This window comes from Mytilus californianus, unplaced genomic scaffold, assembly GCF_021869535.1.
Source record: "Mytilus californianus isolate M0D057914Y unplaced genomic scaffold, xbMytCali1.0.p SCAF_3, whole genome shotgun sequence".
Lineage (NCBI taxonomy): Eukaryota > Metazoa > Mollusca > Bivalvia > Mytilida > Mytilidae > Mytilus > Mytilus californianus.
The window spans coordinates 111,045,252-111,060,083 of NW_026262679.1; the positions used below are offsets into that span (position 1 = coordinate 111,045,252).

Below are 14,832 nucleotides of genomic sequence, written 5' to 3' on the forward strand. Positions count from 1 at the left end.
ACACATTTTGTCCTGTTCGGCCTTTTTTTACCGTTAACAATACGGTATGATTTTTGCTCATTGTTGCTGTATGGTGACCTATAGCTGCTTACATCCATTTCCTTTGAACTCTGGTGGATAGTTGTCTTATTGGCAATCATACTCCGTATCTTTTTTTCATTTTGTTAATCATTTGAGTTTTCTGTGCTGTGTTTTTGATTGCCACTGTAGAATTTCGTTTTCATGTTAATCCTATTAGAATGCCTTTCCCGCTGTGTGTCTATTTTTGGCTTTATGTCGTCCTTTTACTGTCTTCATTAGCCTATTTCACAACATATTGTATAAAAACATGTTTGTTGTTATACTTCGGGCAAATCGGGTGGATGTCTACAAATCAACGTACCCTGGCCAATGATGTGCTATTCAGTCTTGTAATGATTATATGGGTTTTGCTCATTATTGAAGGCTGTACGGTGACCTATAGTTATTATCTCCTATGTCATTTGGTCTCTGGTGGAGATTTGTCTCATTGACAATCATACCACATCTTCTTATTTTTATAGTTACGGTTCCCTATGGTTGACTAACAGATACCAGAAAAGCCTTTCCATTTTGATTTTTTTTTTCGAATGAGGTCCCTACAGGTATTCATAGCAAATATTGGACCCTTTTCCTGAAATCTGCAATTCTATTTCAATTTCTTTGTATGGTCTTTTTGTGGGAACATGCCATTCCATATTCTTTCAACTGCCAAATGGCCATAAAAATTCTTCAAATATACTGGGCTTATAATTTTGGTACGCCAAACGGCCATAACTTTCTTTCTTTCTGGAAGGGAACACACGTCAATAATATGAATAGGTGCTTTATTCTATGGGTCTGTCACTGTATCTGCTATTTAGTAGTTAAGAAGTTATTTGTGTATGAGGAAATAATAAAATCAATTTGTATAAAATCGAATATGCCCAGTCAAAGTCAATCATTTGAAAAAATGTGAAAATATCATTTCTAATAGAAAAAAACTAAATATTGAAATTTTATTATTTGAAATATAACTTGATTTTCCGATTAGAAGTTAAAACAGGTGATAACCGTATAAATCTCCAGGGCTTTTGTTATTCAACACGGAAATTTGCACCTGAAAAGAAAATATCGACTTGTATCATCAATTATTAACAGATAAACAACGTCTACCCGTAAACTGCTAACGTGAACTGTACTCTTCTGAAACCAATCTCATATATAGAAGTACCTGTTTTTACCCTCAGTTTGCGAAAGACGCCTGAAACGGACAGTTAACTGTGTTTAAATCGCGGAAATCTTTGATCCGAAACAAAGTTATGGTGAAGACATGATTACGTAGAGTTACAAAACAACGATTGGTCTTATATTGTGTGGATTTAAAGGTTCTTAGATTGTAGTTGACTAAATACTACCGTTAAAAGTGTAGGAGAAACAACCTCCTTTTACGTTGGACTAATAATGTCGGGGAGTTACCGGTTCAATCACGAGGTAAGATTCTGACCGATTGTTATTGTTGTGCGAACCATCCTATTTTGGGTAGATTGTAAAAAGTCTTAATCAGTTTCAAGAATATAACGACAGAATAAAATTTTAAGTAAATGCAAAATATAGTTAATAATAATTCGTCTGAACATGTAGGAAATATTTTCCAATGGACGCTAATAATAATAATAATAATAATAAAAAAAAAAATAATAATAATAATAATAATAATAATAATAATAATAATAATAATAATAATAATAATAATTAAATGAGAAATAAAAAAAACCCCAACTTTTAATTGTCCCATTAAATACAAGAGCTTAAAATATTTTCACAATCACGAAACCATTTGAAATATCTAGAACACCCTTGAGTAAATTGTTATTGATTTTTTGTACACATATTCAATGATCTGTATAAGGCCAACTAAATTTAATTAGTAGATTTTCATCCAGATTTTTGAAAAAAAATGGGGCGGGTGGGAGGATTTTATTTTTTAAATTCTATTTCATATGAAACACTCTTCTGACGTGTTCTTCATACATGCAAGTGTAATAATAAGCTAATATCATGTATATACATGTATAAGGAATCGTACATTTTTTTTTTAAATTCTTAAATAAATATCTCTGATTGGCAACCACTGTTCTACATGCAATTGCCGCTTTAGTATACAACAACAACGTGGATAAATGCTCTCTTCAGTTAGACTGCCTAACACCAAATTTATTTTGCTTTTCAAGCTACGGTTTGTAGTCCCCATAAAATGAAGCAAATGCATTGGTATGCAACACAAGTATTATGAGTACAGTCTGAGAATAAAATGAAAACTCAAACAGTGTTGAAAAAAATAGGGTTGGTGCTTATTCAATATGCAAATATAATATTACAATGTAAAACATGAACTTAACAAAAAAGAAGTTGTTTAATGACTCTACTGAGGGTATAGGGACAGAGGGTGTTTGCTGTTTGTCAACAAAAAAAGACAGCCATGTGTAAATCTAATGAACAAAGTCTGGAAATCGTAAATTTTTTAAAATAAAAAAAAACGGGGCGGGACGATTTCAGAGGGGCGGGCGGGGATGAAAATCTATCAATTAATTTTAATTGGCCCAATATATATATATATATATGGGAAATTAAGAAAATAATTTAAATATAGCTTACATACACATACGTACCTTTCTACTTCTGTAAACATTCTTTTTATATGCACTTGACTCTTTTTTTTTGTTTGACTGAAAGAAAAAAAAATTAACTAGAAACTAGTAACATGTGTAGAGTATTATAGTCTTAAAATTCACAGAGTACACGCAGTTGAATTCATATCTAATAACAGGTGGACTATTTGGTCTAAAGAATCATTGTAATGTGTTACTGTACACTGGCGCTGCACATGAATTTCCCCACGCTAGGACCACTTAATTTTGGATAGGAAGGAACACATTAAATGAGTGAAAACAAGGATTTGTATAGTATTTTACAACTTGAACCCTTGGTGAAAATAGGTAAAACTATTAACGAATATTTACAACAACTAAAAATAACACGGAAAATATATATCATATAAGCAGAGACATAGTCTCTGATATAGGTACTGAAGTAAGTAAAATTATTTAAGAGTCGGCAATGCCGCATATATGTACAAACGGCAATATACATGAGCTTAAGAAAGTTCTAACAACAATCTAGATCTATAGCCAAGGATTTGTATACATGGCATAGTCGTACTATACAAATTCTTGCTCATCACATATAATTGATATTTAATGACACTATACATAAAAAAAAATGGGATCCATTCCCCAAACACCTGTGAGGAAATCGTATGGATAAGTAAGAACACATTCAATAAGTTGAAATATTGAGGAATAAATGTACTAAAATAATTTGAATTAAAACACACGGAAATATTATAATATATGTAGGGCCGGGGTCCATTCCCCAAGGGCCTGTGATACACGTAAATCTGTAACATTGGACCGAGGCTTTTATACTTGTATATATAGTAGTCCTAGCATTGGTTAGCAAAGGATTTTAATAGCATATTCTCTTCTTTGAGAACGGAACCATTTCTTAACCGAAAAAGTTCATGAATTATAAGTAGACTGGTACCTGACATTTTTCCATAGACGAGCTATATCTGGTCATAGTACAGATAAATAGGCGGAACAATCAAAACGAAAAGTAGAGATGTGTGGTGATTTTAGAAACCAATTTCTGTCAGGAAAAATTTAATATTGAAACACTTTATTTAGAATTGATCATGAATATCTAAAAGCTTCCATCGTAACAATATAAAGCACATGCAAGCTGCCAACGTATATCATAAGGTTTAATTTTAAAAAAGATAAGATAAGAGATAAGGTAAGATACATTGTTTTATGTTGTTGTCTAAATAATGTCATATCATATATAAATAACACATAGCTGACAGGGTGATAGAGCAGATTGCTACCCCGAGAAAACATTGTCAACTGAGTCGAAGCTGAGGTTGACAATGTTCTTTCGAGGGGTACAATTCTGCTCTAAGATATCAGTATCACCCTCTCAGCTATGTGTTATTCAATTTATTATACTGAAGGTTCTATCATTATTGTCTTTTACTACTAAATTTTGAATTGAAAGTACTTAACTACCGTACAGATAGTGGACAACAGTGAGTTCCCACTCAAAAAATGTCCTATCATTTCAACTAAAATCGATATTTTTCAAAAAAAATATTACTAAGTAACTTTAGATCAAAGTTTTATAAAACAAATACCATAAGATGCAGAAATGTTTAAAATTTATTTGTTTATTTGGCCATTATATTATTCAGGCTCACTTTTATTTTCTGATGAGGTGAACACAAAAAAAATTTCTGGAAAAGTTTGCTATGCATTCTACATGTTCTAACCAAAATATAATCGTAAAAATTTGCATTTGTGTTCAACCAATCAGAAAATGAAAATGAACCTCACGAAAATTAATAATTATGGCCAAATAAACAATAAAATTTCAGACATTTCTGCATCTTATGGTATTTATTTGATATAAATCGGTCTTCAGTAGTTACTTAATTTTTTGGTAATATTTTTTTGAAAAATATCAATTTTTGTTGAAATGATAGGACATTTTTTGAGTGGGAACTCATTTTTGTCCAGCCTCGACTTTAGTCGAAAAAGCGAGACATAGCGATCCTACATTCCGTCGGTGTCGTTGTCGTCGGCGGCGTCCACAAATATTCACTCTGTGGTTGAAATTTTAATAACTTTCTTAAACTATCCTGAATTTCTACCAAACTTGGACAGAAGCTTGTTTATGATCATAAGATAGTATCCAGAAGTAAATTTTGTAAAAATAAAATTCCATTTTTTCCGTATTTTACTTATAAATGGACTTAGTTTTTCTGCCGGGAAATATTACATTCACTCTGTGGTTAAACTTTTTAAAATTTTAATAACTTTCTTAAACTATCCTGGGTTTCTACCAAACTTGGACAGAAGCTTGTTTATGATCATAAGATAGTATCCAGAAGTAAACTTTGTAAAAAAAAAATCCATTTTTTCCTTATTTTACTTTTAAATGGACTTAGATTTTCTGTCAGGAAACAACACATTCACTCTGTGGTTAAAGTTTTTAAAATTTTAATAACTTTCTTATACTATTTTGGATTTGTACCAATCTTGGACAGAAGCTTGTTTATGATCAAAAGCTAGTATCTAGAAGGAAATTTTGTAAAAAAATAAATCATTTTTTCCGTATTTTACTTTTAAATGGACTTAGATTTTCTGCCATGAAACAACACATTCACTCTGTTGTTAAAGTTTTTAAAATTTTAATAACTTTCTTATACTATTTTGGATTTGTACCAAACTTGGACAGAAGCTTGTTTATAATCAAATGCTAGTATCTAGAAGGAAATTTTGTTTTCTTCCAGTTAACATTACATTCAGTCTGCAGTTAAAGATTTTAAACATTTATTAGATTCATAAACTATCCTGGATTTTTACCAAACTTGGACAGAAGCTTCTTACAATCAAAAGATAGTATCAAGAGGAATATTTTTATTGATTTACTTCCTCATTTTTGTTGAGCCTGCGATTAACAGAAAAAGTAGGCGAGACACTGGGTTCTGCAGAACCCTTACGAATTTTTTGTCCACTATCTGTATGACGTCATTTACATAACAACGTTACAGTTTTTAGAAAAACAACAGAAGTGAAGCAAGATATATTTTTTTTTTTATTTTGACATTAATATTGTATGAAAAAAAGTCTGAGGCCAAAACGTAGAATTTGAGCATTCAGTTTCAATGTTTTTAATTTATTGATGTAAATTCAATTCATTGTCCTTATAAATTATCGATTTTTGATTGGTCTGCATGAGAGGGCGACATTCAACAAATTGTCTCCCGCTGAGCCATGGGATAGAGTAAATTATCTCCCTCGTATTAGCCAATCAAAATCTGGCATTTTAACGTGAGGTATAATAAATTACAATATGACATTTTTTAAACAACATTAAAGACAAATTGAATGCTCAAGTTCTACCTTTTGGCCTCAGAAATTTTTTCATACAATGTGAAAATTATTTGCATTTGTAATGTACATGACATCATAGTAATATATTATAAAACAGTTTCAAACATGTCAAAGAATAATATGAAATAACAGTTTTATATTCTATTGAACAAAATTCTCTTTCTGAAAATAATAAGTGCATTTTCAGACAGTTCAAACCTTTTTACGATATAATGAAATATTTTGACATATTTTACACAAGGGTTTTGAATGGGAGTGTCCTTAATTTCTGTATTCTTTAATATCTTAGGCCATTTTTCTCTTTTCTTTATACTTTTTGCCCATTATTATCTACTCTTTATATTTTAGCACCTCATTATCTTCTATTCTTTATTTTTTTGGTCCATTTTTCTCTATTCTTTATATTTTTTGGCTATTATTCTCTATTCTTTATTTTTTTGGTTCATTTTTCTCTATTCCATATATTTTTTGCCCATTATTGAATTCTCTATTGTGTAAACATGGGAAACCCCCATCCACACTCTCTTACGTTGTCCCCTTTTGGTATCTTTATTATACATGTATAGTCTAACGATTGCTCTGATGTCCCACGGTATCAGAAATTCATAAAAAGGCCATCAATAGCAGTCTCTGAAGTCTATAGATGAATAAAATTGAGGATGGAAACGGGGAATGTGTCAAAGAGACAACAACCCGACCAAAGAGCAGAAAACAGCACAAGGCCACCAATGGGTCTTCAACACAGCAAGAAAATCCCGCATCCAGAAACATACTTTTGAGGAGACACAATTTTCGTTTAATGATAGAAAGATTTTATTTTAATTTTCAGCCCCCAAAAAGTGGTTATGTCATTAAATATCAATAAGTTGAATATAGGCCATTATTAAGTATTTAACAAAGTTTTAAACTTCAACCCTCCTTCCTCTGGTTACCACGTTGAGGGTGTAATTGGCCGATTTCACTTTTGAAAAACAAAATATCTTTAACTAGTTAATTCAAACTAGTTAAATCAGTTAGATAAAGTAACTAAATAAAAAAATTGTTTCCTAATTTTGGTATACAAAATCAAGACGAAGTGTGTAGTCATAATTTGATCAATCCTTTAAAATAACTCAAGACCTAACCTTAATGTCATAATCACACAGAATTGAATTAAAACTGAATAACATCTGTTTTAAATCATTTAGATAGGTATGTTGATAACAATTTTAAGTTTTCTACAAACATTATTAAGTTTATTTGTCATGTTTATGCTGCAAGTCATACATTTACATATTGATTAAAAGTATGACATTACCCATCTTATTGATGTATCTCCTATTTAACAAAGATCATACATTGTATTAGAATTAGAATTATATTTTAGATGATGATAAATATATTTACTCTTTAGTCATTCTTGCATACAAAATTTTCGAAATGTACAATCATTCGAACTTGAATTAAAAAATGATATTTTGATTTAAATAATAGTCGAGTTAAAAAAAATATCAGTTTTTGTCAAGAATCATAACATTAGCTGTATAATAAATTCATAGTAATCAACTTCATATCATGATATTAAACTTTTAAGAGGTGTATAATAAGTATTTTTTGACCATATATTGCACAAATTTGTAGATTCCTTTCCTAGTAAATTGTGAGAGATTGGTATCTGGACTATTGGCTTGTAAAGTACTATTTACTTTTTAAAGTGAAGTTCATTTCTTCAGATCTTGTTTGTGAACCCTGAAAGATATAGTTTCTTGAAAAAGACCAATACAGCAATAGATGAACATGCACATGTTATATGAAGCATACATTTAGATCACATGATATATCAAGCATACATGTACATCACATGTTATATCAAGCATACATGTACATCACATGATATATCAAGCATACATGTACATCACATGATATATCAAGCATACATGTACATCACATGATATATCAAGCATACATGTACATCACATGATATATCAAGCATACATGTACATCACATGAGATATCAAGCATACATGTACATCACATGATATATCAAGTACACATGTACATCACATGATATATCAAGCATACATGTACATCACATGGTATATCAAGTACACATGTACATCACATGATATATCAAGCATACATGTACATCACATGATATATCAAGCATACATGTACATCACATGATATATCAACCATACATGTACATCACATGATATATCAAGCACACATGTTCATCACATGGTATTCTCAATAATACATGATAATCATGAGGAGTTGTTTATTAATCTTCTCTCTATTGCCATCCATGAAGCTATACTACAAAAATGTAGATTGCATTTATTGTACAAGCATTTTCATGGGCACAAGTTTTGATTCTCTTTTTTAAAGGAAAAAATCTACATCTTTAAGTTCATGAAGTTAAACTCCTTTTTTACACTGTAATTAAGTTTAAAGTGTAGTTTAAAATCTTAATTTAGTAAACTATACAGATTTTGGCTTCTTTTTGAAAATCCTTGACCTTATCTGAATTATAAAATTCAGTTAATGGAAAAATTCTCCTGCTTTTATCTATACTTACAAAGAAAAATCATTTAAACACTATAATAAAATTACATCAATAATTACCTAAAAATTATTGAAAATCATGAAAATGTATGGTTCAGATTTAGATATGACAAGTTAAACACAGTGCTGATTGCAATTATACCAGTTAACCAGTAACTTGGATTTTGAGACATAACTTAAAGTAATTCTGCTTTCAACATGTTCAATGGTAAAAAATTCATGGAAAAAGATAAGCAAAAATCATAAAATGATTATATTGAAAAAGTGTAAAATGTATTGCACAATTAAAGCAGCATACATTTAGAGAAATAACAAGAAAGGTTTTTGATTTCCGTCTTTTGGTTAAAATTACTTTTTAATAAGGAAGAAATGGTATTGAACATGTGAGGATTTCGTAATACCTTTTGTATATTAAATAGATCAATTTTATGTACATAGTTGTTAACTTTTGTCTCACATGTTTTTGCTATTTATAAATTGAATTCATTGTCTGAAGGTAACATTCGTAATTCTGTGGTTAAAAAGTAACCTGGAAATATGCTTAATCAAATTAAAAGTTGACTTGTGTCTTCTTGTAACTTTTATGTACATGTATGTTTGTTAACTATGCTGACATTATTATTAAATCATTGCATTTGATATTTTTGGGGATTAATATCAATTTCCCTAATTTGAAGTTTAAAACAAGACTAAAATGTTTTTTTTTTTTCTGCATTGAAACTGCACAAATAACTTTTGTGTATTGCACAAGATTATGCCTTTTTGTGTTGCTTTTAATGTAGCTGTATGAAATCTACTCCATGGTACAGCAACTGATATTTGAGTGTATTACAACAAGATTTCTTATCAGTAGTTTGAGTACTTTTAGCTCATTAAATACTAGTGTGTTCTTTTGGATTTTAGAACTAGACATTTAATGTTAAGAAAGACACTTGTCCTCATGTTAAAGACCCTAAATTGACCTCTAGATGTGTGTTGTTTGATCTTTGTCTCTTTGACCTTAATTATATACCACATCTTTTATTTATTTATATATAAACACCAAAAATGGTAATTTTACAAATAAAAAGTCTTATTTGGATCATCTGTAGTTGAAATTCTTCACTGGTGATATAGGTCAATACCTTTGTCTAGGACAGCCAATAAAAGATATAAGTATGTACAAAGCATTAAGATATAATTAATAATCAGACTATTTTTATACGACCGCAAAAATTAAAAATTTTTTGGTCGTATATTGGTATGACGTTGGCGTCGTCGTCGTCCGGCGTCGTCGTCCGGCGTCGTCCGAAGACACATTGGTTTTCGCACTCTAACTTTAGTTTAAGTGAATGGATTTCTATGAAATTTTACCATAAGGTTCAATACCACAAAAGGAAGGTTGGGATTGATTTTGGGGGTTATGGTACCAATAGTTAAGGAATTAGGGGCCAAAAAGGGGCCAAAAATAAGCATTTTTGTAACTTCCAGACAATAACTTGTGTGTAAGTTTATGGATCTCTCTGACATTGTACCACAAGGTTCCATATCACAAAGGGAAGGCTGTAATTGATTTTGGGGGTAATTGCCTCAAAATTTTAGGAATTAGGGGCAAAAAAAGGGGCAAAAAACAAGCATTTTTCTAGTTTCATGACAATAACTTGTGTGTAAGTGTTTGGATATTTCTGAAATTGTACTACAAGGTTCCATATCACAAAGGGAAAGCTGGAATTGAGTTTGGGGGTAATTGCCTGAAACGTTTAGGAATTGGGGGCCAAAAAGGGGCCAAAAATAAGCATTTTTTCTAGTTTCCAGACAATAACTTGTGTTCAATTGTATGGATCTCTCTGAAATTGTACTGCAAGGTACCATACCACAAAGGGAAGGCTGGGATTGAGTTTGGGGGTGATGAATCATAAGGGGTTCAAAAAATTTGGGGAGGGGGATTTTTTTTTTTTCTTTTTTTTTTCTTTTTTTCCTTTTTTTTTCTTTTAAAATTTTCCATTTTAAGTTGGTTATTTCTGATTTATATTTAAAAGCAAATAATAATGATATGGCAGGAGATACACACCAAACAGGATGTGTAAATTATTATATAATAAGTATTGTGCAATAGCAAGAAATTTTCAATTGCACATGTACAGTATTGCACAATAGCAAGAAATCTTCAATTGCACAGTATTGCGCAATAGCAAGAAATCTTCAATTGCACAGTATTGCGCAATAGCAAGAAATATCCAATAGCACAATATTTCGCAATAGCAAGAAATTGTCAATTGTACAGTATTGCGCAATAGCAAGAAATATTCAATTGCACAGTATTGTGCAAAAGAAGATACTTCGTATAAATTGCTTATTTCTTGATCAATTTCAATGGGGTTTTATTCTTGAATTCTTGGGGTTCTTTAATATGCTGAATCTAACCGTGTATTAAGTTTTTGGATTTTGGGCCCCGTTTTTAAATTGGTCCACATTGAGGTCCAAAGGGTCCAAAATTTAACTTTGTTTGATTTCATCAAAAATTGAATTATTGGGGTTCTTTGATATGCCGAATCTAACCGTATATTTAGATTCTTAATTTTTGGTTCCGTTTTCAAATTGGTCTACATTAAGGTCCAAAGGGTCCAAAATTAAACTTAGTTTGATTTTAACAAAAATTGAATTCTTAGGGTTCTTTGATATGCTGAATCTAAACATGTATTTAGATTTTTGATTATGGGCCCAGTTTTCAAGTTGGTCCAAATCGGGGTCCAAAATTAAACTTTGTTTGATTTCAACAAAAATTGAATATATGGGGTTCTTTGATATGCTGAATCTAACCATGTATTTAGATTTTTGATTTTTGGGCCCCGTTATCAACTTTGTCCACATTGAGGTCAAAAGGGTCCAAAATTAAACTTTGTTTGATTTCATCAAAAATTGAATTCTTGGGGTTCTTTGATATGCTGAATCTAACCATGTATTTAGATTTTGGATATTGGACCATAATAGGTGAATGTCCAATTTAAAATTTTTAAGTTCTTAGACCACATTCATTCTGTGTCAGAAACCTATGCTGTGTCAAATATTTAATCACAATCCAAATTCAGAGCTGTATCAAGCTTGAATGTTGTGTCCATACTTGCCCCAACTGTTCAGGGTTCGACCTCTGCGGTCGTATCAAGCTGCACCCTGCGGAGCATTTTATTTTAGATATGACATAAAACACTGCAAATGGCCTATATTAAATTTACATCATATGATCATGGTCAGATACATTGAAGATTATTGCCACCACAGAACATTGTTTCCATACTCACCTAGCTTGAGCTATTGAAGCTATCCCAGATTGTTAAATGCCATGGAATGTGTCCAACATATATTATTTGCATTGTAAATGTTGATTCATAGAATATGTAGAGTTAGTCGGATAAATGTAATATTTGCACATGCTACAAATTAGCTTAAATGTTTTTTAAACAAAATACATGAATTTTTTTAATGCATAAAAGGATAACAGGAATTACCCCACAATTTGACAATACAACAGACCACACAACCACTAAAACACAATGAACAACACATACAGTACAACAGACCACACAAGCACTAAAAGACATTGAACAATGCTTACAGTACAATGGACCACATAACCACTAAAACACAATGAACAATGCATACAGTACAACAGACCACACAAAAACTAAATACAATGAACAACACTTACAGTAAAACAGACCACACAACCACTAAAACACAATGAACAACACATACAGTACAACAGACTACACAACCACTAAAACACAATGAACAACACATACAGTACAAAGGACCACACAACCGCTAAAACACAATGAACAACACATACAGTACAATGGATCACACAAACACTTAAACACAATGAACAACACATACAGAACAACAGACCACACAACCACTAACACACAACGAATAACACATACAGTACAACAGACTACACAACCACTAAAACACAATGAACAACACATACAGTACAACAGACTGCACAAACACTAAAACACAATGAACAACACATACAGTACAATGGACCACACAAACACTAAAACACAATGAACAACACGTACAGTACAACAGACTACACAACCACTAAAACACAATGAACAAAACATACAGTACAACAGACTGCACAAACACTAAAACACAATGAACAACACATACAGTACAATGGACCACACAAACACTAAAACACAATGAACAACACGAACAGTACAAAGGACCACACAAACACTAAAACACAATGAACAACACATACAGTAAAAAGGACCACACAAACACTTAAACACAATGAACAACACATACAGTACAATGGATCACACAAACACTAAAACACAATAAACAACACATACAGTACAAAGGACCACACAAAAACTAAAACACAATGAACAACACATACAGTACAAAGGACCACACAAACACTAAAACACAATGAACAACACATACAGTACAACAGACTACACAACCACTAAAAGACAATGAACAACGCATAAAGATAGTATGGCTTGGTTCGGGCTCAACATGTTTTAGGGTAAGACCAGTTTTTAAGTGCCCACAATCCTTCCCCTAGACCATATATGTATCTAGTAAATGTAAGTTTATTTTTTTATTTTAGGTACAGGTAAAAAAAGCACAAATTTGTTTATTTTATAAAGTTATATCTAATATTTTGTTGTATTCTACTAATCCTGTTATTTGTTGTGATTGGATATTTTAGACTTGTTTGTTTGTTGAATATAAAAAAACATATATATTAAACATATATAGAAAAAGTGTGAATGCAAACTTGCCAACTTTTGAGATTTTAACAAGCTGGCAGGTATGTGCATGTGTGTTTTGGCATTATTTTGTTTGTTCTTTTAGAAAGTATCCTTGTTTTAAAATTTTGCAGAATTGATTCCCTTATATTCATAAACATCACATATGCCACTATATTTTACAGTTAATGTAATATTGTATTATATATATATTATTGAGAGATGAGACTTATATAGAATATTGAATTGAAATAGAAATGCCCTTCCAGCAAGAACCAGATATTTAGTATTGTCAACTATTATGTCAACTCTAATGAGTTTGTTGCTACTAAGAAATAATAACATTACTATCATATACATGTATAATATGTAACTGAACTATTTAATATGCATGCATACACATAACTAAATAGTTATGGAAAAGACACATTTACATTGACTACATGATGTTTTTCATGAAAATTTAAAACATTATAAATCCAGAATTATATACATCATGTACATGGTATAGATAACTTGTTTCATTTTTAGCTCATCTGGCCCAAAGGGCCAAGTGAGCTTTTCTCATCACTTGGCGTCCATGGTCGTCATTAACTTTTTACATTTTGAACTTCTTCTAGAGAACCACTGAATGGAATGAAACCAAACATGGCATGAATGTTCCTTATGAGGTGCTGACCAAGTGTTGTTACTTTGTAGCCGATCCATCATCCAAGATGGCCGCCAGCGGGGGACTTAGTTTAGCATAGGACCCTACAGGAAATACATACAAATGTCTTCTTTTAGAGAACCACTGAATGGAATGAAACCAAACATGGCATGAATGTTCCTTATGAGGTGCTGACCAAGTGTTGTTACTTTGTAGCCGATCCATCTTCCAAGATGGCCGCCAGCGGGGGACTTAGTTTAACATAGGACCCTATGGGAAATACATACAAATGTCTTCTTTTAGAGAACCACTAAATGGAAAGAAACCAAACATGGCATGAATGTTCCTTATGAGGTGCTGACCAAGGGTTGTTACTATGAAGCCGATCCATAATCCAAGATGGCCGCCAGCGGGGGACTTAGTTTAACATAGGACCCTATGGGAAATACACACAAATGTCTTCTTTTAGAGAACCACTGAATGCAATGAAACCAAACATGGCATGAATGTTCCTTATGAGGTGCTGACCAAGTGTTGTTACTATGAAGCCGATCCATAATCTAAGATGGCCGCCAGCGGAGGACTTAGTTTAACATAGGACCCTATGAGAAATACATACAAATGTTTTCTTTTAGAGAACCATTGAATGGAATGAAGCCAAACATGGCATGCATGTTCCTTATGAGGTGCTGACCAAGTGTTATTACTTTGTAGCCGATCCATCATCCAAGATGGCCGCCAGCGGGGGACTTAGTTTAACATAGGACCCTATGGGAAATACATACTAATGTCTTCTTTTAGAGAACCACTGAATGGAATGAAACCAAACATGGCATGAATGTTCCTTATGAGGTGCTGACCAAGTGTTGGTACTATG

The 14,832-nt window shown here is 31.7% G+C and overlaps 1 protein-coding gene across 2 annotated transcripts in view; it reads left to right on the forward strand.

Annotated features, from left to right (window-relative positions):
• The first annotated feature begins 1,171 nt into the window (after positions 1-1,171).
• Positions 1,172-14,832, forward strand: part of LOC127735795 (uncharacterized) — a 216,451-nt gene continuing 202,790 nt past the window's right edge. Inside the window, exon 1 of one of the 2 annotated variants that reach the window (XM_052246113.1) lies at positions 1,172-1,491. In XM_052246113.1, coding sequence (XP_052102073.1) covers positions 1,462-1,491 — 30 coding nt within the window. In that variant the 5' untranslated portion in view covers positions 1,172-1,461. The remainder of the gene's footprint in view (positions 1,492-14,832) is intronic. The other variant, XM_052246115.1, reaches the window with a different exon arrangement.